This window comes from Salvelinus alpinus, chromosome 5 (genome assembly GCF_045679555.1).
Source record: "Salvelinus alpinus chromosome 5, SLU_Salpinus.1, whole genome shotgun sequence".
Taxonomy (NCBI): domain Eukaryota; kingdom Metazoa; phylum Chordata; class Actinopteri; order Salmoniformes; family Salmonidae; genus Salvelinus; species Salvelinus alpinus.
In genome coordinates, this window is record NC_092090.1 from 86,405,323 (window position 1) to 86,432,769 (window position 27,447).

The window sequence follows — 27,447 nt, forward strand, 5'->3', positions numbered from 1 at the left end:
TTTATTCCAATATTAATTACAGTACCTGTAAGTACATAGATGCAAGTCCCTTCTATTGGAATGGATGACAAACATGCACATAAAAAAACATGCCAGCTTCCCAGATTGTACAGTGGAGATGGGACTCATGTAAGCTCTGATAAAGAGCAAACAATCAATGCATTTTTCAGATCCCTTCTTCCCCCACATCACACAGAGGGCATCAATCCTTATCAAATCAAGGGAATCATTCAATAACCTTCACGGTAGTATGGTGGTCTCGTACAGGCAGCACAGATCATGTCATTGCAGGCGAACGCTGTGCTTTCAGTAATCCCCACTTTCTGGGAGATTAAGGTTACTACCAGGGGTCAAATGTCCCATGCGTGTTACGTCCTCTAATGTTCACAAGTTCAAGTAGTATACTGCTTGAGGAAGAAGGATTTTGTCTCATTTGATGTTAACCTTATGATAGGCTACATCAGCATTGTCAGTAAGTGTGTGCCCATATCAGATTGAAGACATAGCAAGGCTGAGTGATTGTTCCCTCTTCTGAAGAATGGATAAGTATCCCGTGTGTCCAGTTAAGCTTACAGCTTAGTCCTGCTTACTTTTTCTTTGTAATGGTTGCATCACTCCTGTCAACTGTGTTACTGTTTTTTACACAACCAAGCTTGTATCCTGCATTTTAATATTGGTATTATGGTTGCATAACTTGTCAACAAGAAAAGGAAAGACACATGAATTAGATTCTCACCTGTCATGACTCATGTGTAGCTAGCTAGCTAGAATTACTATAGCAGGAATTTTGATTTAGAGCTGGCCAAAACATTAAAAACACCTTCCTAATATTGAGTTGCACCCTCAGAACAGCTTCAATTCGTCGGGGCATGGGCTCTACAAGGTGCCGAAAGCGTTCGACAGGGATGCTGGCACATGTTGATTCCAGTACTTCCCACAGTTGTATTAAGTTGGCTGTATGTCCTTTGGGTAGTGGACCATTATTGATACACACGGGAAACTGCTGAGCGTGAAAAACCCAGCAGCGTTGCAGTTCTTGACACAAACAGGTGCGCCTGGTACATACTACCATACCCCGTTCAAAGGCACTTTAGTCTTGCCCATTCACCCTCAATGTCACACACAATCCATGTCTCAATTATCCCAAGGCTTAAAAATCCTTCTTTAACATGTCTCAACCCCTTCATCTACACACTGATTGAAGTGGATTTAACAAGTGACATCAATAAGGGATCATAGCTTTCACCTGGATACACCAGGGGCCTGTTGCACAAAAGTAGAATTAAGACATCCGGGATAAATGACTCAGCTGAGCTCAATGAAGCCAAAACATGTGCGTCCAGGCTTAATTGGTTGCACAAAGACCAAGCCAGGATGAGCAGACACGGATTCATTAAGCCAGGTGAAACCAATCCTGGATAGGTGCGCGCTCACGGCTCACTCAAATAGACCCCGCCACAGATCACAGATTAACTGATTTACCATGGCAACTAGAGCCGCGTACTTTTCCCCGTCGGAAGCACAAATCCTCATGGAGGCATACGAGGAGGTAAAAGATATAATTAAGAAGAAAGGCAACACCGCCACAGTGATAAAGCAAAGAGAAAAAGCGTGGCAAAGTATTGCAGACCGCCTGAATGCGTAAGTAGTGCACAATTACACACTCACCGCTCCGCTGAAACATCACAATTACAATTCAAATATTTAATTCACATCTCCAAAAATGCAGTTGTACTGTAATTATGAAACGGTTAAATTTTTAATTGAAATGCACTGCAGATATGAGTGAAATTGTGTAAAGTAACTCCATCACACTGTATAAAGCTATGATAAATTTTTTGATATTTTTACTGAAAACAAGACAAAAATACCTAGTAATTTTTTGCAGTGTGACTCCATTAAATGTGTGTGTGTGTGTGTGTGTGTGTGTGTGTGTGTGTGTGTGTGTGTGTGTGTGTAGATTAAACATGAACGGGCCAAAACGGACATGGCAGCAGGTCAAAATCAAATACAAGAACATTCTGCAGAATGGTATGGTCCCTGACTAATATTTAACAAAGCACAAGCATATATTGTACCCAGAAGGTGCCTGCTCACACATTGTCTGTACTGTTTTAGCAGTGAAAAAGAATACCCACAGACAAGGCACGGGTGGTGGGTCACCAAAGGCTGACCTTACCCCAGCAGAGGACATGGCCTTGGAGCTAAATAAAGGCAGGCCCGTCTTAGAGGGGATCCCTGGGGGGAAAGAGACGAGCATAGGTTCCTCCCAAGATGCCACCCGCTTCATTCAAGGTATGTCCTTCCATCTCTACATGGGATACAACCACATTCATATTGAATCAATTTGGACTGTCTGACTTTGGTTTACCTATTGCCTTGCAGTGTCTGGCAGCACTGTGTTCCTGTTAGAGCCACCAGCACAAGCACCAGACGATGCTGATCCAGTGAGTACTCCATCAAAGGCATACTGTAGGCCTGGCATGTCTTGTCTACTAGCTTCAATATGAATCCGATTAAATGTGATAGGGTGAAGGCCCCAGTGCAGCAGCAACAGCACATGATGGAGACGATGATGAGGAGGAGACCATCTCTCTGGATTCCAGAAGGCATGAGGTATCATGTTAAGACTGTGAAAGTACTATTTACTCTACAATGGTGAGGAGTCCTCATCAAAATCAAAAAATCTAATTTCTTTTACAGGACCCAGATGCTATACAGTGGGAAAACCAGCCTGGCAACATAGTGCGTATTAATAAAAGGACACCACATCCTGCCAAATTCCAGCTGCGCTAATTGTATTGTGTTCACAGAGCTCACAAGCTATCAGAATGTTGTATGGCAACCACCTCCGGCGCCAAATAGAACTGGCAGACATAGACATTCAGTACAAGAAGAAAAAGATGGAAAATCTTGCACTGGAGTCCGAAATAAAAAAGAGGACAATTAGGAAACTGGACCTTGAAATAAAAAAACTTGAGAGGGAGGTGAGATATGCCTTCAATGTACACTGTATGCTAACTGTAACACAAATGTATTAATCATTATTTTTCTTTCCTCCCCCAGCTCCAAGAAGATGACACAGCTCAAAATAAAAATTAGGTATATTCTCGTAAAGTCAAGTGAGCCATGACATATGAGCTCTTATTGTGAGCACACAGGACGGTGGCATCTTTCTAAGGTTTTTTTTATTTTCCCAGCAATCAGTACAACCAAGTCATCGTTATAAGGCATCGCCCTCTTTTGCCCATCCCCCCAGCACCAGGTGTGGCCACTAGCCTATATGAAGGCCCAAAATTGTGTGTTCCTTTCTGCTCTGACAATGGCATGCCCATTCGTGCGAGATGTGGTGGATGAAGAAGCACTTGTGCTGAGGAGAGCCTTCAGGCGAGAAAGGGTCTTCAGGGACCGGTTGGACCCACTGGCCTTCCCTGATGACCATCTATATGAAAGATACAGGTTTTCTGCAGATGGCATCAGGTATCTATGCAGACTACTGGGTCCCAGGATTAAGCACCGCACTGCACGGAGCCATGCACTGAGTGTGGAGCAAATGGTTTGTGTGGCCTTGCGCTTTTTTGCTAGTGGAGCCTTCCTGTACTCAGTGGGGGATGCAGAACAGCTGAACAAGGCCACAATTTGCCGCACAATAAGGAGTGTGTGTCTGGCTATCAAAGCATTAGCAGATGTCTTCATCTCCTTCCCTGGCCACAGAAGACTCTGTGACATCAAAGAGGAGTTCTATAGGATTGCAGGTAAGAGGATCTACAAATTACAGGACAACTGTTAACACATAGTAGGATACTCATTACTTTGTGTGACAGGTTTCCCCAATGTCATTGGTGCAGTGGACTGCACACACAAGGATAAAAGCCCCCTCAGGTGCCCATGAGGCCGATTTTGTGAATAGGAAATCCTTTCACAGCATTAATGTTCAGGTGAACATAACTTTTTGATATTGTCCATTGACGAACACTCTGCATTGCCAGTGATGTGCATTGATTGGTGTAATATTCCTCATCTTATGATTTCAGATGGTCTGCAATGCTGACTGTGTGATCAGCAATGTTGTGGCAAAATGGCCTGGCTCAGTCCATGACTCCAGAATCTTTCGGGCCTCTGAAATCTATCAGTGCCTATCACAAGGTAAGCCACACAACCCCTATTTATAACCATCATGGCTGTGTCAAGAATATCACTGTGTTTATGAGGTAGTAATGATGAGATTTTGTGTTGACAGGTGAATTCTCTGGTGTGTTGCTGGGAGACAGGGGGTATGGCTGCCAGCCTTTTCTCCTGACACCTTTCACAGACCCCCAGGAAGCACAGCAGGCCTACAACCATGCCCATGCCAGGACCAGGGCCAGAGTTGAAATGACCTTTGGCCTCCTGAAGGCACGCTTTCACTGCCTTCACAAATTAAGGGTCAGCCCTGTTAGGGCATGTGATATTACTGTGGCTTGTGCTGTCCTCCACAATGTGGCCTGCCTGAGGAAGGAGAGGGCCCCCAGAGTGCCACCAGCCATGGACTGGGACAATCCGGCAATCTTCCCTGATGACGACAGTGGTCGGCTGCTGAGGGACCAATATGTGTTGAATTATTTTAGTTAGTATGTGTGCTTTCAATTTTGGTTAAATATGTCCTGCGGTGGCAGAGGAATTTGGTTTTTTTTGGGTTCGTTTTTTGACGAATTTGGCCTCTTATGATGTTTGTGCGGTATACTGTGTGTAATACAAGGCTGCAGGGAGGCTACTGCATCCATTCATTTGTCTGTTCAGTTGATGTGTATGGATTTGTCCTGCATTTATTTTAGTGTGCAGACATGCAGGGTGTGTTATATACAGACCTTTGAATGTGTATGTATCATTTTGTATAATATGCTTGGATTCTGTGCTTTCCATCTTGTAGAGTCACTGTGACTTCAGTTTCGAAAGGAGCTGATGGTTTACCTGCTTTGTTTTGTCCTTATTCAATAAAGGAACATAATGTTACACATTGTGTTTTTATATTCATATGGAATGTGTATTTGTTTATATGACAGAGTACTAGGGCCACACTGAAGAAAAAGGATAAAGTCATAAATTTATGAGGCTGGTTCTTTCTGCAGAAAAGCTACATATTGTTTTTACAGTTTTGATACTTATGACAATGTGATACTTAATATTCTGGCACATCAGCATGTCTTTGTTTATGAAACCATACTGAAGTACAATTTCACGAAATGCCCCACATCTGTCATTTTAACAACTGTCCTCCTTTAAAACAACTGGTTACAATATTATGACTTGTGTTTTTTTCCCCTCTGTGGCCCTAATATTCTATCATTTTATATATAGCCTTATAGTCTATGGGAAACTGTAAATTATCTAATGATAGCAACATCATCTAAAAATCATTTTTTATCCAAAATCATTGAAATTAATGATCACAAACGTTTAAATAATAACAGTGGGTCTAGTTATATGTGATAACAATGTATAGTGAGCAGTGAAATAACTATTGGTTTCCATTTGTGGTGACTGCTGACTGACATTAGGGATGAGATTAAATAGATCCTGGAATTTAGCCTGGTCTGGAGCAGGCTAGCTCCACAGAATAAATCTCCATGGTAATTTATACCATAACATATCCTCCTGCCCCCTATCCATCTTTAGTGCAACCGGATTACGGATCAATTGAGCCAGGATCACCAAGATATCCTGGCTTAATCCCTTATCCTAGTTTTGTGCAACAGGCCCCTGGTAAGTCTGTCATGGAAACAGCACGTAATGTTTTGTACACAGAGTGTTTACTTCACGTGCATGGAATAACATTTTCTCACGCATATCAACCTAGTTAGCTAGGAGCCCATTGCTTTGAGGCAAAGCGACTTCCTCCCCCTTTCATCCGTACTTGAGGTTTCATTAGCTAGCTAGTTAGCTAAACACGTTTGCTGTGTTTAATTGCTACTTACCGATAACCCTCATCCAGCCTTGAAATTGACATCGTGAAAGATGGGTCACCAAATTCTGCATATTATTTCGAAGTAGAGCGCACTTTTCCCGGGGATAACGATTCAAAAATAAAGTGACGTCTCCCTCAGCTATTAATGATTGAGGCATGTAATCTACTTTAAGCATTTTTTCGCATATCACACCATGATGAATACAAATGGAAATTCATCGTAAGGGAATAATCCGTGCGAATGTTCACTCTCACTTTTCAGGACCATCCACATGTCTTCCACAATTTCTTGGCCTCGCGCTGTGCATTTCACACTTCAAAGACAAAATAAAAATTGCTGACAGAAAATAGGGCCGTGTTTTGACACAGCTACAACGTCCTTAAACACCTTAATTAAATTAAAGGATTAACTGTCTGGCATAGACCTAGGCTGTGATGAATTGTTTCGGGTTTGTTTCTCTTATTTACTTTTAAATACATTACTTTTTGGAAACGTTTATGGGACGTAGAAGCTAGGCGTATTTAGCCCAGCAGTAGATACACTACATGGTCAAAAGTATATGGACACGCCTTCAAAATGAGTGGATTCGGCTATTTCAGATACAACGGTTGCTGACAGGTGTATAACACCCACACTTCACATTGTTGCGAACGACATTATACCATAGAAGAAGACAAATGTATAAAATTGAGCACACAGCCATGCAATCTCCATAGAGATCGCAACTGTAAGTGCTGTTATTGTGAAGTGGAAATACCTAGGAGCAACAACGGCTCAGCCGCTAAGTGGTAGGCCACACAAGTTCAGAATGGGACCGCGGAGTGCTGAAGCGCATAACAATCGTGTACCCTCAGTTGCAACACTCACTATCGAGTTCCAAACTGCCTCTGGAAGCAAGGTCAGCACAAAAACTGTTTAGATGGGAGTGTCAAGAAATGGGTTTCCATGGCCGAGCAGCTGCACACAAGCCTAAGTTTACCATTCACACAATGCCAAGCGTTGGCTGGAGTGGTGTAAAGCTCACCACAATTGGAAGGGGAGACCAACTCCATATTAATGCCCATGATTTTGGAATGAGATGTTCGATGAGCACATACTTTTGGCCGTGTAGTGTAAGTATTCATAGTGTATGTCTTCAGACCTCTAATTTTATTGTCATTGTGACTTACAATCAGGGGTGTAAAGTACTTAAGTAAACATTTTTGAATTTTAATTTTATTTCACCTTTATTTAACCAGGTAGGCCAGTTGAGAACAAGTTGGCATTTACAACTGCGACCTGGCCAAGATAAAGCAAAGCAGTGTGACAAAAAACAACAACACAGAGTTATATAAAATCTATATACAGTGTGTGCATATGGCATAAGGAGGTAAGGCAATAAATAGGCCATAGTAGCGAAGTAATTACAATTGAGCAAATTAACACTGGAATGATAGATGTGCAGATGATGATGTGCAAGTAGAAATACTGATGTACAAAAGAGCAAAACAAACTAAATAAAAACAATATGGGGATGAGGTAGGTAGTTGGATGGGCTATTTACAGATGGGAAATTTACAGATGGGCTGTGTACAGCTGCAGCGATCGGTAAGCTGCTCAGATACCTGATGGTTAAAGTTAGTGAGGGAGATATAAGTCTCCAACTTCAGCGATTTTTGCAATTTGTTCCAGTCATTGGCAGCAGAGAACTGGAAGGAAAGGCGGCCAAAGTAGGTGTTGGCTTTGGGGATGACCAGTGAAATATACCTGCTGGAGCGCGTGCTACGGGTGGGTGTTGTTATGGTGACCAGTGAGCTGAGATAAGGCAGAGCTTAACCTAGCAAAGACTTAGAGATGACCTGGAGCCAGTGCTCTGGCGACGAATATGTAGCAAGGGCCAGCCGACTAGAGCATACAGGTCGCAGTGGTGGGTAGTATATGGTGCTTTGGTGACAAAACGGATGGCACTGTGATAGACTGCATCCAGTTTGCTGAGTAGAGTGTTGGAGGCTATTTTGTAAATGACATCACCAAAGTCGAGGATTGGTAGGATAGTCAGTTTTACAAGGGTATGTTTGGCAGCGTGAGTGAAGGATGCTTTGTTGCGAAATAGGAAACCGATTCTAGATTTAATTTTGGATTGGAGATGCTTAATATGAGTCTGGAAGGGGAGTTTACAGTCTAGCCAGACACCTAGGTATTTGTAGTTGTCCACATATTCTAAGTCAGAACCGTCCAGAGTAGTGATGCTAGTCTGGCGGGCGGGTGCGGGCAGCGATCGGTTGAAAAGCATGCATTTAGTTTTACTAGCGTTTAAGAGCATCTTGAGGCCATAGGAGTGTTGCATGGCATTGAAGCTTGTTTGGAGGTTTGTTAACACAGTGTCCAAAGAAGGGCCAGATGTATGCAGAATGATGTCGTCTGCGTAGAGGTGGATCAAGGAATCACCTGCAGCAAGAGCGACATTGTTGATATACAGTGGGGAGAACAAGTATTTGATACACTGCCGATTTTGAGGGTTTTCCTACTTACAAAGCATGTAGAGGTCTGTAATTCTGTATCATAGGTACACTTCAACTGTGAGAGACAGAATCTGAAACAGAAATCCAGAAAATCACATTGTATGATTTTTAAGTAATTAATTTGCATTTTATTGCATGACATAAGTATTTGATACATCAGAAAAGCAGAACTTAATATTTGGTACAGAAACCTTTGTTTGCAATTACAGAGATCATAAGTTTCCTGTATTTCTTGACCAGGTTTGCACACACTGCTACATGCTTTGTAAGTTGGAAAACCTGCAAAATCGGCAGTGTATCAAATACTTGTTCTCCCCACTGTATACAGAGAAAAGAGTCGGCCCGAGAATTGAACCCTGTGGTACCCCCATAGAGACTGCCAGAGGTTTGGACAACAGGCCCTCCGACTTGACACACTGAACTCTGTCTGAGAAGTAGTTGGTGAACCAGGCGAGGCAGTCATTTGAGAAACCAAGGCTGTTGAGTCTACCGATAAGAATACGGTGATTGACACAGTCGAAAGCCTTGGCCAGGTCGATGAAGACGGCTACACAGTACTGTCTTTTATCGACAGCGGTTATGATATCGTTTAGTACCTTGAGAGTTGCTGAGGTGCACCCGTGACCAGCTCGGAAACCAGATTGCACAGCGGAGAAGGTATCAAATCAAATGTTATTGGTCACATACACATGGTTAGCAGATGTTATTCGCGAGTGTATTGAAATGCTTGTGCTTCTAGTTCTGACAGCGCAGCAATATAACAAGTAATATCTAACAATTCCACAACAAATACCTAATACACACAAATCTAAGTAAAGGAATGGAATAAGAATATATGGATGAGCAATGTCAGAGCGGCATAGGCTAAGATGCAATAGATGGTATAGAATACAGTATATTCATATGAGATGAGTAATGAAAGATATGAAAATATTATTAAAGTGGCATTATTAAAGTGACAAGTGTTCTATTTATTAAAGTAGCCAATGATTTCAAGTCTGTATGTAGGCGGCCGCCTCTCTGTGTTAGTGATGGCTGTTTAACAGTCTGATGGCCTTGAGATAGAAACTGTTTTTCAGTCTCTCGGGCCCAGCTTTAACGCACCTGTACTGACCTCGCCTTCTGGATGGTAGCGGTGTGAACAGGCAGTGACTCGGGTGGTTGTTGTTCCTGATGATCTTTTTGGCCTTCCTGTGACATCGGGGGGTGTAGGTGTCCTGGAGGGCAGGTAGTTTGCCCCCGGTGATGCGTTATGCAGACCGCACTACCCTCTGGAGAGCCCTGCGGTTGTGGGCGGTGCAGTTTCCGTACCAGGCGGTGATACAGCCAGAAAGGATGCTCTCAATTGTGCATCTGTAAAAGCTTGAGGGTTTAAGGTGACAAGACAAATTTCTTCAGCCTCCTGAGGTTGAAGAGGCGCTGTTGCGCCTTCTTTACCACACTGTCTGTGTGGATGGACCATTTCAGTTTATCAGTGATATGTACGCCGAGGAACTTAAAACTTTCCACCTTCTCCACTGCTGTCCCATCGATGTAGATAGGGGGTGCTTAAGTATATACTTAAGTATATTTAAAACCAAATACTTTTAGACTTTTACTCAAGTAGTATTTTACTTGGTGACTTTCACCCATTACTTGAGTAATTTTCTATTAAGGTATCTTTACTTTTACTCAAGAATGACAATTGGGTACTTTTTCCACCACTGCTTACAATCACGACAGAACTGATCATACAGTCACTGGATCTAATCAGGCGTCAAGTCTCCATCGGTTTCATGCTATTATTCTGCCCTCTAGTGCCAAAGCTAGAGGTTGAAAAATAATTGTCTGTTTCAAGAAAATGCACTAATAATTTTCACTAGTCACCAGTTTAATGTTTAAGGCAGTGGGGCAACTTTTACTGGGGACGGGGGGGATATGTCCCCCCCACATTCGGGAAATTGCATTTTTGTCCCCCCCAGTTTTATCATTGGAATGTGAAACAAAACGAGGCAATGATGTACTTTAGGACCTTGCGGACACCTCTGAGGGGTTGGGTAGGCTGTTTGGAGTGTTTATCAGACTGGATTAAAAAATAATAATTATGTCCCACCCCACTTCTAAAACCACAGTTGTGCCCCTGATTAGAGGTCACATGTTTTAGGTATACCAGAATGCATAAACAATTTACCAGAGATTTACACTACATAGTATAAACAGTAAGCTGATGGGAATGTTGATAAACATTTCATAGCCTACTCTTCATGTAATATAAGCAGATGAACATCTAGTTATCTTTATAGTTGTGTCATTAATATGGTAAGGTGACACTGGTGAGGGTCATGCATGTTCCTCCAAGGTTGTTTGCTGTGTAATCGTGTAAAGTTGATACTGTCAGTGTCATAACAGTTAATTGTATCTCTTTCTGTACATTCCTTACGGGCTCCTCTAACACTTCTCTACACATGCTGCTCTGGAAAACCACCAGGCTTGGTTTAAGTAATGCTAAAGACTTTTGTGAATACTGAACAGATGTGGATATGGTTTTAAGATGATGTACCATTTTACATTTGTATTTCTGTGGGCTCTTCTATTGCAATAAGGTAAACTGGTATGGCATCTATATCTAAGGAGGAGCAAAAGAACATGGGGTGGTGAAGACAGCCCAATACATCACCGGGACCGTGCTCCCACCCATCCAGGACATCTACTCAAAACGGTGCCTGAGGGTGTCCCGCAGCATCATCAAGGACACTACACACCCCAGCCAAGAGCCGTTCACTCCCTTCCCGTCTGGCAGACAGTTTTAATCTACAGCACAAGCCATCAGCGTGCTGAACACTTGAACTGGCCACCTAAACTGACTCCGCACCTTAACACACAGTCTGCCCAATTCTGATATTTTTCCCACGAATTGGTATTTTGACCAATCAGATCTTTTTCAGAGCTGATCTGATTAGTCAAAATACCAATTAGTGACATTTTTTTAAAATCAGAATTGGGTTGCTTGTCTAAACACAATCTATACATTCATGCTTCACACATCACAACTGCTGCTACCAGACTCGTTTATTGCTAAATACTGGACAATGTAAACACTTGTCCCCCAATCCCTTTCCCCAAAATAATGGCCTTCCTATATCATACGTTGACGCTAAAATGTTTATTCTATTCTACTGAGCCATTTACTTGGTTTTGTTATTGTTGCATTGTCAAAAAGGAACCTGCAAGTAAGCATTTCGTTGGATGTTGTATACATACAGTAAGACATCTCAAAAAGATTTTTATTACAATTCGAAAGACCAAATAAAGTTTAATGAATGACAAATAAGGATGCATAATGCCTGCTGAGAGATGTAACAGTTAACATTTCTAACAAGCATAGGAAATAGGGGTAAATGTACAGTACACAGGAAGTTCTCTATATACACAGCTCTGGGCATGTAACATGGCAAAACAACTATAATACAGTCATTCATGTTTAAACATGCATTTTATTTGATTTAAAATACAACTAAAGTTAAACTTTTATGCTGCACACAGTTTACCATTGATGTGTCACTATTCAAGAATCATCCATAAAATATATTAAATGGAAACTCCATAGGATAGATATGAATCTACTCATAATATAAACTGTTTTAGAGTGAATACAGTCATACTGTAATTTGAAGGAAAGTAAGTGCATAAACGGTTGCAAAATGCTAAAAGGGGAAACATATTACAAGTAGCTTAAAACTTTGCTTATTAATAATATAACGCATATATAGCATGTGACTTCTGATCACAAATTTACATAATAATCAATTAAAACTATATTGTAAATAATATTTGGTTATTTAGTAACATCAATTAAAAAAACATACTTGCATAGTTTAAGATGTGTCAATAGTGCAATGACATAAAGGGGGTGATGTACATTAACAGAAATGTTAATAGGAAAGCGTCATTTATCTTTCATGATGTACTGACGTATTGATATCGAATCATATTTATCAAGGTCGAAAGATTCTGTATCCTGTTCATTAAGCACAATCAGAAGAAAACTAAATGAAACGGAGGGACTACCTGGACGTGTCGAATAAATAGGCCTAAATGCTCATTTTTGTTTTCCGCTAAATTATTTTATTTCCCCCCCCAGAGTGCCCTAATGTACACAGCCCCAGGTTTCACTGTCAGCGAAAAGATATCTAACAGTCTGGCACAAAACAAATACATATCTTGAGGAAACATAGAGATATCTATAGGTGGGAGAGTAATATATAAAGTCATCTTTGGATATTGTAAGAGCATAGACCAAGACTCCCCCTTAAAGTCCATGACTAAAGGAATATTCTCATTCTAACTTTCTATATTTCAAATGTCAAAAAATATCTTACAGTCTAAAAGTACTATGTTAAAATAAGTTCTCCATCCCCTACCTTGAATTTCCATTAAATACAACAGTTTTGCATCTACGTAAGCCAAATTACCTATGTCAGCATAAACCACTAGAGATAAAAGGAAAACCAGGAACACTATCAGATATGCTTGTAGTATTTGCTTTGGTCTCTTATTCCCCTAACCATCCGGTAAAACTGTCTCTAAACACATTTGAAAATGAAAGGACCAAGTATAAACCGACTGTTAAGTGATAACATTCATAAAAACATGTGTTTGTTACTCAGCTTTTAAACTTGGCATGACAGTACTGCGTAGATAAAGCTGTTAAACTGCGGTTTCATTGATCAGTGGAGAGGCACAACAATGACAAAGATATAACTTGCTACAAGTTAAATGTTGCTTGGATATGGCATATTGCTGTTAAAAGAGAAACAATTCAAAACATAAGGTTAAAAGAAAACACTGAAAAACTATTAATAGAGCAGAATATTATTGGAAGTTGTCTGAATTGAATTTAGGGACACTGACAGTCCATTTTAGCAGTGCTCTTTCAACAGTTTTGCTGCCATCCTTTAGAATCAGTGGTATTGTTATTTCTTGGACCCCTGAGCCATATCTCACGTTACCTTTACAGTACCATCACAAATCTTCTACTCAAACTATCATCCGGTTAAGACCAAGGCAAACTCCAATAGGCACACATTGGTTGAATCAACAAAACAACTTGGAATAGCCATTTAATTTACATCTGTGCCCCATGGGACTATTCTTCAGGCTGTGTTACTGTTGAAAATGCTTGAGAGGATGCTACCAAACAGACAATGTATCTATATAAAAAAAAAAAATCAATCTTTACGTTTCTGTTCAATACATTCCGGTTGAACTAGAAATTAAATAATAAAAACCTTAGCTATGGTGGAAGAGAACAACCATTTTTACTTGTCATATATACTGAAATACTACTGTAGCGCAAGAGAAAGCGACATGAAACAATTAAATGAGTACAACTAGGTAGGCCTTGCTAGGCTGATCTTGCCTTTTACCTAACTGAAGACAGCCTGTCTGGTCGGCCAGGTCAGTAGGGCGTGGTGCCCTCCCACTCCACCAGATACTGCACCTTCCCCTCCAGAGTGACCCGGCGGGCCAGCACCTGGTACTTCTCTCCACAGGTGAGCCGCCCCGCCGCCCCAAAGTAGTTGGTGATGGAGGACTTGAGGTGGGAGAGGGATGAGTCGTCCTCGCTGATGCTGTCGAAGGTGTGGCTGTCGATGGCGTTGTCCAGCATCACGGAGGCCGTCTCCTCTCCCGGCAGGCTCTGCTCCATAGGGCTCAGCTCGTTCTCCACCACCTCCTTCTTAGTGGCCAGCACCGTGTAGTTTGAGGTGGGCAGCTTCCTCTTACGGCTGCCAACATTCTTCCTGCAACAGGTTAGAAAAACATTAATTAGGGCATGCAGCAAAGCATTTTTGGAAATGTTTTGCAAAATTAGCATTTCTTATTGGACAAGTCCAGTTAGTCCCTTCCTCTTTCAGTCTGTTTGGTGCCAAATGAACATGACCATAATATCAGCAACCTATTGAAACAAAAGCAACAACGGTTTCCTGAATTGACTGCTTTGCTGTGCCACCAGACATACCTTTGTGGAGTCAACAACAAAAAAATGGCAACTGGACATTGCACACCCAGTCCGATTACAAACATGACTTCGATCAGCCACCAGGGGTAGCTGTGGTCCACTATTTACCCTTTCCATCTGTCTGTGGTTTTCATGCCCTATGACTGTTGGTGCTGCTTTTATACTTCCACCTTAAAAACAGTCTGAAGAAGACTAAACAGATGGAAACTTTTCTAGGCTATTAAAAAATACACTAGGCTTAGAGAGGTGGATTCCCAAATCAGATGACGTCCTCTTTTCCGATACCAAGTTGACTGTCAGTTAACTCAACATCTCATTAAATTGACACATCCTAGCCAACGGGAGCCAGCAAGAGAGGGAGTGGAGGAGAGGCAGATACTAAACTGGCATGTTTGATCTGAACCACAGTGAGAGGAGGGCACAGCGGGGGCACAAGCTCTGTCGCCTCACGGAATCACTGTCTCCACAAACACACCACACGCCTCTTATTTCCCCCACATGGCCTCTCTAGAGTATCAGACAGGGATGTTAATGAGCAGAAGCCACATTTAAAAATAAACAGAGACTAAAGCAGAGTGATGAAATATCTGAGGTAGCTGGGAATAGGGACATGAAATGATGAGGCCCGTCTCTAGCCACACACACACACACACCTCTGGGCACTGCTCTCATCTCTTAGGACAGTGTGTGTGTGTTAGTCAAGGCAGAGCACCAGCGTGGAGACGGGCAGGGCAGTTACATCAGCGTAAACATCATCATAACAATCAATCCCCTCTCTCTGAGCCACAGGAGACGTCGGAAGCACCACGGTCACCCCATTAGTAGGAGTTTCAGCCATGGAACTAAAACACAGTAAAGGCAAAGAGCGAAGAAAAACAAAATTCCAAAAGAAAACCACCATAAAATGTCAACAGACTCTGAATGTCAAACTTCAGAACCCCCCTTCTTGTGAGAGGAGGAGCCAGAACTGAGAATGTCGCAGAATAAAGCCAGTCAGTTAGAGAGCCCAGGACCAGTCAGTTAGAGAGCCCAGGACCAGTCAGTTAGAGAGCCCAGGACCAGTCAGTTAGAGAGCCCAGGACCAGTCAGTTAGAGAGCCCAGGACCAGTCAGTTAGAGAGCCCAGGACCAGTCAGTTAGAGAGCCCAGGAGTGTTCCCAAAAAGGGGGGGATTCACAATGTTCAAACAATGGTGGGTTTGTCAATGTGGCTATATTGAGTTGCTTAATTCCAAACAAGACGACTATAAGCAAATATTGGAAGATGTACAGGAGCCAACTGCATTAATTGTCCAAGACCTCACATCATACTTCTTGTGTGATGTCAAACATGCTTGTCTCTCCTCAACTTCTCACATAGGAACATGTTCAAGAGCTTGGAAAGGCAGAGAGAAAAGCTCATCTGACAGTCTGGGCTGCAGCGTTTAGTCAGGGGTCTTATCGATCGGTTTGCACCACACTACACACGGTGGAGCCCAAAAAACAAAAATAACAAATGAGTGAGAGACAGCTGGGGGAAGAGGGAGGGAGACTGATCATCACATTGATCATGCAACCTGCTCGTTCACCTGGAAGTCCCCTTTGACGCCAACACCTGGGTCCGTATTCACTACAATCAGTTTTGCCTTTTAAATCAGAATCAATACGATTACGTACAGTACACAGTGAGTACCTGATCCTAGATCAGCATTCCTATTCTGAGACACTTTGTGGATAAGGGCCCTGGACTAAGGTCAAGCAGGGTCTTGAATGGTGTTGAGGTCAGAGACCTCTTCCTCTAAAGAGCACCAAAGAGGATAAGGTGCACAGATAATGTATGTGAGAGAGTTACCTTTTCTAACAACAAAAGTCTTGGCGACCACAGTGCTGTACCCGAGGCCATGGCGACCACAGTGCTGTACCTGAGGCCATGGCGACCACAGTGCTGTACCCGAGGCCATGGCGACCACAGTGCTGTACCCGAGGCCATGGCGACCACAGTGCTGTACCCGAGGCCATGGCGACCACAGTGCTGTACCCGAGGCCATGGCGACCACAGTGCTGTACCCGAGGCCATGGCGCCCACAGTGCTGTACCCGAGGCCATGGCGACCACAGTGCTGTACCCGAGGCCATGGCGACCACAGTGCTGTACCCGAGGCCATGGCGACCACAGTGCTGTACCCAATGCCATTGCGACCACAATGCTGTACCTGAGGTCATACACAATGCTGTACCTGAGGTCATAGGAGACACTGGTGGTGGCAGATCCTGTGGTACTAGCCGCGTCTGTGGAGTCCAGGTCCAGACTGAAGGTCCGTCCTGAGCTGGTGCTGAGGAGTAAACAACAACAGATCCATTCAAACGCTGGAATTACGGCGCTAATCAGAAAATGATGGGACCTCTAGATGGGGCAGAATAATCAGAGAATGATGGGGCCCCTGGATGGAACAGAATAATCAGAGAATGATGGGGCCCATGGATGGGGCAGAATAATCAGAGAATGATGGGGCCCCTGAATGGGGCAGAATAATCAGAGAATGATGGGGCCCCTGGATGGGGCAGAATAATCAGAGAATGATGGGGCCCCTGGATGGAACAGAATAATCAGAGAATGATGGGGCCCCTGGATGGAACAGAATAATCAGAGAATGATGGGGCCCTGGATGGAACAGAATAATCAGAGAATGATGGGGCCCCTGGATGGAACAGAATAATCAGAGAATGATGGGGCCCTGGATGGAACAGAATAGCTCTAGCATTGACAGTCCTATTTTCTTTGTTTTTATTCCAAACCTCACTAAGGAAAATCAACGATCACCATGGCTGCTCACCCTCACGTTGTGACTGCAAATTCCAAGTACTACATCTAGCTAATGGAAGGATGTTAATGTAATGCTTTGAAGTCTACTCTCACAGAATCATCATTAGCTGTTTTCATCCTCCAGCTCAGTTCAGGTGCTACACAGCTATGAGCCTATTCCACTTCTCACATTCCAATAGAGTTAGTCCCCTTTTTGGAGTTGCACCAGCTAGTCCCCATCTATTGATTCTCCTCTAAGAAAGCTCTGTTGATTGTCAACATTCCCCAAAGTGTTTGCCTTTCTTTCTTGTATTGTTCAGCGCTGTTCGAGAGCTGATACCATGGCCGAATACAAACAGTGTAGTTATTCCCTCCGTAAGATAATCAAACAGGAGAAACGTCAGTATAGAGACAAAGTGGTCACAATTCAACTGCTCAGACACAAGACGTATGTGGCAGGATCTACAGACAATCACGGACTAAACAGGGGAAACCAGCCACCTCGCGGACACCGACGTCTTGCTCCCGGACAAGCGAAACACCTTCACCCGTTTTGGGGACAACACAGTGCCACCAACGCAGCCCTCTACCAAGAACTGTGGGCTCTCCATCTCCGTGGCTGACGTGAGTAAAACATTTAAAACGTGTTAACCCTCGCAAGGCTGCCGGCCCAGACGGCATCTCTAGCCGCGTCCTCAGAGCATGCGCAGACCATCTGGCTGGAGTGTTTACGGACATATTCTATCTCTCCCTATCCCAGTCTGCTGTCCCCACTTGCTTCAAGATGGCCACTATTGTTCCTGTACCCAAAGAAGCAAAGGTAACTGAACTAAATGACTATTGCCCCGTAGAACTCACTTCTGTCATCATGAAGTGCTTTGAGAGACTAGTCAAGGATCATGTCACCTCTACCTTACCTGACACCCTAGACCCACTTCAATTTGCTTACCGCCCCAATAGATCCACAGATGATGCAATCGCCGTCACATTGCGCTTTCTCATCTGGACAAGAGGAATACCTATGTAAGAATGCTGTTCATTGACTATAGCTCAGCATTCAACACCATAGTACCCTCCAAGCTCATCATTAAGCTCAGGGCCTTAGGTCTGAACGCCACCCTGTACAGCTGGGTCCTGGACTTCCTGACGGGACACCCCAAGGTGGTGAAGGTAGGAAACAACACCTCCACTTCACTGATCCTCAACACAGGGGCCCCACAAGGGTGCGTGCTCAGCCCCCTCCTGTACTCGCTGTTCACCCATGACTGTGGGGTCACGCACGCCTCCAACTCAATCATCAAGTTTGCAGACGACACAACAATGACGAGACAACCTACAGAGAGGAGGTGAGGAAAATAACATCTCACTCAAAGTCAACAAAACAAAGGAGCTGATCGTGGACTTCAGGAAACATCAAAGGGAGTATGCCCCATCCACATCGATGGGACAGCAGTGGAAAAGATGGAAAGCTTCAAGTTCCTCGGCGTACACATCACTGACGATCTAAAATGGTCCACCCACACAGACAGTGTCGAGAAGAAGACGCAACAGCGCTTCCTCAACCTCAGGCTGAATAAATTTGGGTGGCCCCTAAAACCCTCACAAACTTTTACAGATGCACAGAGAGCATCCTGTCGGGCTGTATCACCGCCTGTTACGGCAACTGCACCGTCCGCAACCACAGGGCTCTCCAGACGGTGGTGCGGTCTGCCCAACGCATCACCAGGGGCAAACTACCTGCCCTCCAGAACACCTACAGCACCCGATGTCACAGGAAGGCCAAAAAGATCATCAAGGACATCAACCACCCGAGCCACGGCCTGTTCACCCTGCTATCATCCAGAAGTCAAGGTCGGTACAGGAGCATCAAAGCTGGGACTGAAAAACAGCCTCTATCTCAAGGCCATCAGACTTAAATAGCCATCACTAGCCGGCTTCCACCCGGTTACTCAACTCTGCACCTTAGAGGCTGCTGCCATATATTCATATACTTGGAATCATTGGTCACTTTAATAATGGAACCCTAGTCACTTTAATAATGTTTACATACTGCTTTACTTATCTCATATGTATATACTGTATTTTATTCTACTACATTTTTGTCAATGCTACTCCGACATTGCTCAATCTAATATTTATATATTTCCTTTCTTTTACATGTGTGTATTGTTGTGAATTGTTAGATACTACTGCACTGTTGGAACTAGGAACACAAGCATTTCACTACACCTGCAATAACATCTGCTAAATGTGTATGTGACCAATAAAATTTGATTTGATAATGTATTTATTTTTACCCCGTTTTCTCCCCAATTGGTAGTTAGTCTTGTCCCATCGCTGCAACTCCCGTACGGACCTCAGGAGAGGCGAAGGTCGAGAGCTGTGCGTCCCCTAAAGCACAACCCAACCAAGCCGCACTGCTTCTTGGCACAATGCCCACTTAACCCGTAAGCCAGCCGCACCAATGTGTCAGAGGAAACACAGTGCATCTGGCCATTGTGTCAGCATGCACTGCGCCCGGCCCGCCACAGGAGTCGCTAGCGCGCAATGGGACAAGGACATCCCTGCCGGCCAAACCCTCCCCTAACCCGGACGACGCTGGGCCAATTGTGAGCCACCTCATGGGTCTCCCTGTCGCGGCCAGCTGCAACACAGCCTGGACTCGAACCCAGAATCTCTAGTGGCACGGCTAGCACTGCGCCACTCGGGAGACCGTGATTTGATAACCTTTACAGGAAAATGTAATTAAATCACATCATTCGGTACATTGATGAAAATCACAGTGGTGACCAAAGACTGACAGAAAAAAGTGTGTCTTTCAAAGGGAAATACATGCAAATGGGGGTAGATTGTTAGGGCCCAGAAAATAACTGCATTCAATCGATGGCAATGAAGTCAATGTCAAATGTTTGCAGGTTCATTGGAAATTAGCATCATCGTGTACTGTAGGTCAATGTCCAGACAAAAGTCTTCAAACTTACACTCTTAGAGCTGGTTTTCCAGACACAGACTAAACCTTGATTCAAAATACATTTTAATGGAGAGAAATGCCATTGAACATGCTTCTTAATCCAGGACTAGGCTTAACCTGTGTCTGGGAAACTGGCCCTTAAAATCCACAACATTTACCTTTTGAGACTTTGTAACTCGTCCAAGGTGAAGTCAAAAATGTTGGCCATGTGATGGTTGGTGCTCCAGGTGGAGGTCAGGTCATTCTACACAACACATCATCACACAACACACACCACAACACACAGTTGGTATTAGAGTACTCAACCATTGTCATAAACAGTCATAACCAACATTGTTCCCATCATCATCATCATCATCATCATCCTTGTTCTCATCAGTTCTGTCTATACATGCTGTCTATATGCCATTGCTCTGTCTATATTTTCATCTGAGCACCTTCCTCCTTCCTGCCTGGCAGCATTAGCTTTATTACTAGGAAATGTCAGAGGTTTGTTAGAGCACATTGTGCCTGGGGACCAGACAGACACGGCACTGCTCAGAGGGATTTGTCAGTAAAATGCCTCAGAGGCCAACTGTAAGTAATTCCCTTTGAGTAGAAGCGTGAAGAGAGGGATGAGGGCAGTGACACACAGGGACTTCATGGTACATGGTGGACAGGAGATAGACTTTTAGAAGAGGAACAGTGGTCTGAGATGGAGGGGGAAAAAGAACACAGGAAAATGGAGGAGGAAGAAGAGATAATCATCAGAGGTAGGAAAGAAGAAAAGCAGCGCAGATTTATTCAAAGTTCAGCCTCAGTGAAACAGTAGAAAAGGTGGTTGGCACGACCGGAGTTAGATGTTGAGACAATCAGAGAACTCACATTGGGGATGGCGTCCTCCAGCAGCCATTTTGATCTTCTCTTCCTCCTCTTCTCTGCAGGGAGAGAGCTGAGGAAGAGACAACTTTCACTTTCTAATCACACAATTTGATTACTGGGTGACAATGACAGCCTAATATCATTCAGTAATTCCCTGATAAAATGATAGTGTTTTCAGCACACAGTCTTTAGTTCTTCGAGTAGAACTGTTACATAGCCATTACCACTAAATGAGAAATTTCATCTTGAAATGTTTGTTCTCTGTTAGGGGTAAATTAATGGTGGGAGGTCTTAGGAAACATTACAATTACATGATCACTTAACATTGATCAACACTTTCTGACTGAGCCAAGAGAGGTCTTGTAGAAAGTTACCAGAAACCTAATTGAAATACAGTGTATCCAGCTTTCACTACGGCGTGAAATACCTGTTCCTGCCTGCGCCTTTCTTTCGCCCTCTCCATCCCTCGTTCTGAGCCCTCTCAGGAAACAGTTTGGAGGGAGGGTTGGGGGGAACGCGGGTCCTCAGGCGGAAGATGCATTTCCTCTTCTTGATCTCCTTCCCACAGAGAAACCTGGAGAAATAACGAGGGCGGTGACACGGTCATGGTCTGGCAGAGGGGGTGTGATGTCAACAAATACACCTTCAGCCAAGTAACATGTTTGTTGTAACAAATACTCTATGACCAGAACAAACATTTAACAAATTACTGAATGTTGGGGGCCATACTATACTATTGTTAATAGCACATGAAAAAGACATTGGCTGATACAGTATATAGTGTTGCAGTACATGTATGCAGTTGTAGTACATCTGTGGAGTTGTTAAACCGAACACTTACAGTTTTACACTTTATCTACTGTGTGTGTGTGTGTGTGTGTGTGTGTGTGTGTGTATAAATAACAGAGAGAGATGTCTTACTTGCTCTTGTAGTTGTTCAGAGCATCAAGGAGATATTGGCCTCTTTCTGTTGGAGGAGTATTGGAGAGCTGTGGGGAATATTAAAATGTCAGTCCGATGCATTTAGATTTAAAAATATATGTTTTTCACGAGATAGCATTAATCTGAATTTCCTATCCGGATTCCTATTCAGAATTCAGACAGGATTTCATTTGGCGTTTCTAACCTTGCCCAACTGGAAATGGTCCCAGTTGTTGCTGACAAAGTTGAGGATCTCCTCCAGCTCAAAGTACTTCTTCTTACTCTGGACTCCCAGGTTGTAAAGTGCCAAGTGCACCACGTCCACCCTGGATAAGAAACCAGGGACAATCGATGGGAATCCCATGAAATTAGATGAGAACTGAATGTATCTAGAGTGAATGTATCTAGAGTGATAGAGTGCAGAACCGATTTTCCTCACCAGCAGCATTCACATATCAGATCATAAGGGATGATAATGATGATCGATTTTATTGCCTTCATAAATACAATTCTCAATTATACATCCATATGAGTTAGCAGATAGGGAGTTGGGTTTAGCGAGATGTGTAAATGTAATCCTCTTAATAAAATATTGTGCTGCCTAGCACCCCAGTGTGTATTAACAGCAATACAATGCTGTTAGGGGCAGTTTACACGAGCACATTGTCATAAGCACAAGAGCACAATAATGCCACACATCCTCTACCTACTGTACTATAGGACACCAATGCCCTTTGTATTCTTAATTAAAGTACCCCATCTGGAGTCTCAGAGTGAGCCTCAGAAGTAGATAGGAAGAGTTTAGTAGTCATTTACCATCGGAGGGCCAGGCGCTTGATGTACTCCACTCCTTTATTACACATGGAACAGATGAACAAGTAAAACCTGAAAGAGAAAGGCAGAGAGGTCAGAGGAGGAGAAAGCACACGTCACGTGCCTCTAGGGGAAATCAAAAATCCATAATGGTCCTCAGTCATATGGGTATACCCTCGACTTCCATGACATGTCTATCACTTTCCAGACTATAAATATTTCCTCTGACATCCCAGGATTTGTCATAACCGTGGGAACCCCCAGAATAAAACCTCTTCTGTTTGATAACAATTCCACACACCTATCTCCAAACATCATGGACTCCTGTAGGCACTGGATACAGGCCTCATGGAACCACTGTTCACACCGAAAACACTGCAGCATCTTCAAGTACCACCTGGGAGGAGAGCAGACATTAGTGAAAAGTAAGTTACTAAATGAGCAACAGAGTGCTGTATCTGAATCAAATCCAGTTGCTTTCTAAAAGAGTGGATATGTAAAATGCTATGCTGCAGTGTGTCTAGCCAGCACACTCACTCTCCAGGTCCTCCACAGTAGCAATAACACTGTTGGTGATTTGTGTGGTGCTGGGAATCCCATTCCAGCTCTTCTGGGTTGTAGGTAAGCACCTGCTTCATGGCCTGCAGTGCTTTTGCTATGGGCCCCTTTTTGAGAGCTCCCCCTTTCTGTGATGAGGAGAAACAGCCACGTCAACATGGTTAGGCATTATTGGACAGCGTTCAATCGGACACATCGTAGCAAAACGTTTGGTAACAGAAAACAAAAATCTGTGTTCTTATTGGACGTGTTCAGGTAGTGCCTCCCCATTTCAAAACGTGTTCTTCTGTTGAACACTACCCTAGACAAACAGTCATTAAAAATTATATTACAGTTATTTTAGTTCCTTGCTCAATTGAAGAGCAGCTTGTTCTATCAATAATGCTCACCCGCACAGCTAAAACAAAGATGCACCTCCTGCAAAACCATGGTGACAAAACCATTGAGCTCTCCACCTGTGGCATGTGACACTGCTGGTGGTAACCTGGCGGAAACAGAGATAAGAGGACAATGAAAACATAATGCTTGCCCAATAAAAATAAACAAATGGTTAAATACATGAATAAATGGATGGATCCATGAAAAAGTGCTATTGCCGGCCGTACTTTGAGCCACAGCAATGTGTTATGTTGATCTGAAGGGGGCATCCAACCAACTCTAGAAGCTTTAAATCCTGTCCAGCAAATTATGGGAAGCCAGAGGGAGTGGACTCCCAAAGCAATCAATGACTTTAATTAAGAGCCAAGTAGAAACAAAACCAACGAGACACTACAGCCTGGGGACAGGACCCTGCACAACTGTTACATGGCCACACCCTAATACATGTCCTTGTTATGAACAAAATTGTAGATGTCAGATGGGACCTGTCTCTTTAAGACAAACACCCATGGAAAGTACTTAGTTTAACGTACACCGGGTTTAAAAGATGTTATGAGTCACAGAGGCTTTCTGTGCACTTTGTCCAACTGAAAATATTCACTGTTTCACTTTCAGAGATTCAATGACCTTTAGCAGATGACATGTAGTTATGCCACAGATGTACCCTTCTTCAGTTCTGTATGTTGTTCCAGTCAATTTAATACAGTTCAAAGATACAGTTTATGCTTTTAGAGATAAAGTGTCAAAGCATTAAAATACATAAAGTTGTGGAAGTAAATATAGAAGCAAATAGAGCCCTGTATATAATGAACAATGAGATCCCCTCCCACTTAATCACAATCTGTAAAGAACTTGCATCCACTTGCATATACGTGCAAGAAAGAGGAGTGTAGCCACATCCTCCTTTAAGGGTCGTCAGACTCTACAGCGACTCACCTATTCCACATTTTCCACATATCAGGATCTCGTTGTCGGATACCAGCACCATTTCGGAACAGACTGAGCATTTGGGCTCCTCCCCCGGAACTCCAGCTGCATGTTTTGGGAGAGAAGAATAGCATTAGTGTACATTCAATGATGATTATACTTCAGCTACATCCTACATGATGTCAGCATGTCAACAGCACATGCAAGATATTCAATTAAGAGCAATCTGCGAGGCATTACTGACATAAATTGGCCCTTTCAGAGAAAAGTGTCATTTAGACAGTTGAAGAGTTTAAAGGACAGTCAAGTCCATTAGGGAATAGGGAAGTGTCTAAATATACCTTTAAGTGGCCTACTGTATAGTACAAGTGTTGGCTAAGTAATGGGAAGCCAATTGAAAGTGTTAAGGAATATGTAGCCCAGAATAAAGGAGCTTCATCAGGGTCGAGGGAGCTACTGTAAGAAACTGTAATGATTTCCAGTTAGGATGTTGTGTAATTCTGTTCAAAGTGGATAACACATTTATCATGGCTTTTGGAGAGAGCTTTTGAGATGTTGAACCGGTCTGGTGTAGATCCATATTATCAGCAGACATAAATTCACTGAGGATGTAAGTTTGACAGTTAAACCAACTCACTTTTTATTTTTTTACACAGAGACAACAACAAAAACATGAATATTCCAGTTTCTCTTCACTCACCATGTTGGATGTCTTTCCAGAGAACCCAGAATTTTGAATTATCTTCAAAAGTGACAAAGCAGCTCTGCTTGGAGGTACTCACCTTGAATGAAGTGAAAACAGATAGTATGAGGTGGGAGGCAAAATGTGTATGACAGGTTTATTACAGTTCTATTCCAATAATAGTGTGTTACATTAGATTTGTCATAAAACACAAATTACTGCTGTAGAGCCTAAAATCTACAGAGGAACCACCATATTTGTGTGAATACTCCAGAGCAGTATTTGGACAGTACACTCTAGGGTTCTAAAGGGGTTCTTTGGCTGTCCCCATAGGGAGAACCCTTTTGGGTTCCATGTAGAACCCTCTGTGGAAAGAGTTCTACATAGAATCCAAAAAGGTCCTCACTGGAACCAAAAGGGGTTCTTCAAAAGGTTCTCCTATGGGCACAGCCGAAGAACCCTTTTAGGTTCTAGATAGCACCTTTTTTTTCTCCTAAGAGTGTACTTATTGTTATGTAAATAAAATTAGTCCAAACCATTGTGTGGAAGTATACTACAGTATTTAACTGATAAAACAATGTCCTGTTGTGCTGGACACTTACTCTCTGGATCTTCCCCAGGTAGTATAGGCCATCAGACCAGCGGCACAGTACATACTGGCCCACGGTCACGCTGCTTTCCATGTCTGTGAAGCTCCGCCCCCTCTCCCTCTTCTGGGGTAAATGCTTGGCCTCCAGCACCTCATCTGGCTCCACACTGCAGAAGTTATCTCTGTAGGCTGACTGCAACATGCTGCAGCTGGGCTGTCCACACACTACTACTCTTCCTAGGAGAATCAGGGCTTTACATTGTCATTGAGGTAGCAACTGTATGTCCTCATGATCACAACATTATGGAGGTAGTGGTTGAAAATTGTTGTGTCAGTGTTCTTTAAAAAAAATCAAATGTATTGACATGCACCTACTGTAGACAAAAACTATTGTTAAGGTGTCATAAAATGCATTTCCTGAAGAATCATTTTTAAAAAAGGACATATGCCTATGTATGCATCATGAAATCCGGCCCTTCAACACATTTGTTTTAACACCCCACCCCTGTTCTGATGACTCAATCTGGATGTTCTACTGCGTGTAGATCACAGCACAGCCTACAGGTCTGACCAAGGTATTTTATACCTCAGCGGACTGACTCATCAGCCAACTGCAGCCAGCCATCACATTTGAATTTGACTTGTCAACGCTGTCGCAAATTGCAGCACTTGCGCGAGTCAAAACTGGTCGTGTACAAGTATTACAAAGTGGCATGGCACGTTTTTAACAGTTAGCAGTCTATCAAACTGTAACGACTCTCGAATGTAATTTATCAAACTGATTACAGACTAGTTGATTGGCTAAATTATGTCCCGTCAATAAGATGGGCATATCGCCAACATAACTTCTAACTTAGTATTTTATTTTGCTAACCTGATCACACTTTTGCATCTCCTCGACTGCATGTCTTCTCACAGAACTCTTAATTGCTAACTAGTCTGCTATCTAAACATGTTATAGTTGTTATATCAGCCATATATAGCTTGGTAGCTAGCTAGCTATAGCTGCTAGTTAGCCAGCTAAACTGCAACTGTCAAACAAATGAAACGAATGTTACTTGCCCCTGGGTAGTGTATCGCATATGCATTTATGCAAGGAACATCTAGTTTAGCTTGCTAAATGTAATCTATGAATACCCGAATGATGAGATTGAGCACTTTATAACAATAGTTTGCGACATTAAAAGTAGGACGAGATGCAAAAATTAAATCCAATTCAGTGAGCTGTAATAATGTATATGGACTTCTCTTACCGCCTTGGTTAACTTCCAATCCAGGGTCAATGCTCGAAATAATGTCGCTGCTGTTGAGTAACGTTCCATTCGCTAGGAGTTGTCGATTCTTGCAATATGTGTACAGGCGCTAAAGTTCAAACTATGCAAGTCGCCATTTTTCATTTTTTCCCGCGAATCAATTTACGTTTTCCTTATGTAATTAGCATAATCACATCATCATCTTCATACAGGAAGTTCAACATTTCGCTCTCTAGCTGCGTATGAACATTTATTTTTCTTCTTTTAGTGA

General features: G+C 43.0%; 3 protein-coding genes across 9 annotated transcripts in view; 1 reads left to right on the plus strand and 2 right to left on the minus strand.

Annotated features, from left to right (window-relative positions):
• LOC139577142 (disabled homolog 2-interacting protein-like) overlaps positions 1-5,982 on the minus strand; it is a 103,308-nt gene extending 97,326 nt beyond the window's left edge. Inside the window, exon 1 of the mRNA XM_071404003.1 lies at positions 5,955-5,982. Coding sequence (XP_071260104.1) covers positions 5,955-5,967 — 13 coding nt within the window. The 5' untranslated portion in view covers positions 5,968-5,982. The remainder of the gene's footprint in view (positions 1-5,954) is intronic.
• LOC139577140 (putative nuclease HARBI1) lies at positions 1,258-5,013 on the plus strand. 7 transcript variants are annotated; one of them, XM_071403997.1, is made up of 10 exons: positions 1,258-2,031; positions 2,119-2,295; positions 2,386-2,447; positions 2,530-2,616; positions 2,704-2,987; positions 3,067-3,102; positions 3,201-3,755; positions 3,825-3,938; positions 4,035-4,146; positions 4,241-5,013. In XM_071403997.1, exons 7-10 carry the CDS (start codon positions 3,687-3,689, stop codon positions 4,609-4,611), a joined length of 666 nt encoding a protein of 221 aa, XP_071260098.1. In that variant the 5' UTR covers positions 1,258-2,031; positions 2,119-2,295; positions 2,386-2,447; positions 2,530-2,616; positions 2,704-2,987; positions 3,067-3,102; positions 3,201-3,686; the 3' UTR covers positions 4,612-5,013. The 7 variants fall into 6 exon arrangements, with proteins under 7 accessions (XP_071260098.1, XP_071260097.1, XP_071260096.1 ...); XM_071403998.1 differs by having other exon boundaries at positions 1,258-1,641; positions 1,961-2,031; positions 2,704-3,755; XM_071403996.1 differs by having other exon boundaries at positions 2,704-3,102.
• A 5,709-nt stretch (positions 5,983-11,691) lies between the features above and the next one.
• LOC139577145 (PHD finger protein 19-like) lies at positions 11,692-27,345 on the minus strand. The gene is made up of 15 exons (XM_071404010.1): positions 27,177-27,345; positions 25,937-26,160; positions 25,353-25,434; positions 24,662-24,757; positions 23,737-23,831; positions 23,327-23,475; positions 23,091-23,186; positions 22,793-22,861; positions 22,182-22,302; positions 21,977-22,044; positions 21,483-21,629; positions 21,059-21,125; positions 20,353-20,438; positions 16,658-16,753; positions 11,692-14,226 (listed from the first exon to the last, which is right to left on the minus strand). The coding sequence occupies exons 2-15, from the start codon at positions 26,123-26,125 to the stop codon at positions 13,884-13,886; spliced, it is 1,704 nt and encodes a 567-aa protein (XP_071260111.1). The 5' UTR covers positions 26,126-26,160; positions 27,177-27,345; the 3' UTR covers positions 11,692-13,883.
• Positions 27,346-27,447: the final 102 nt, after the last annotated feature.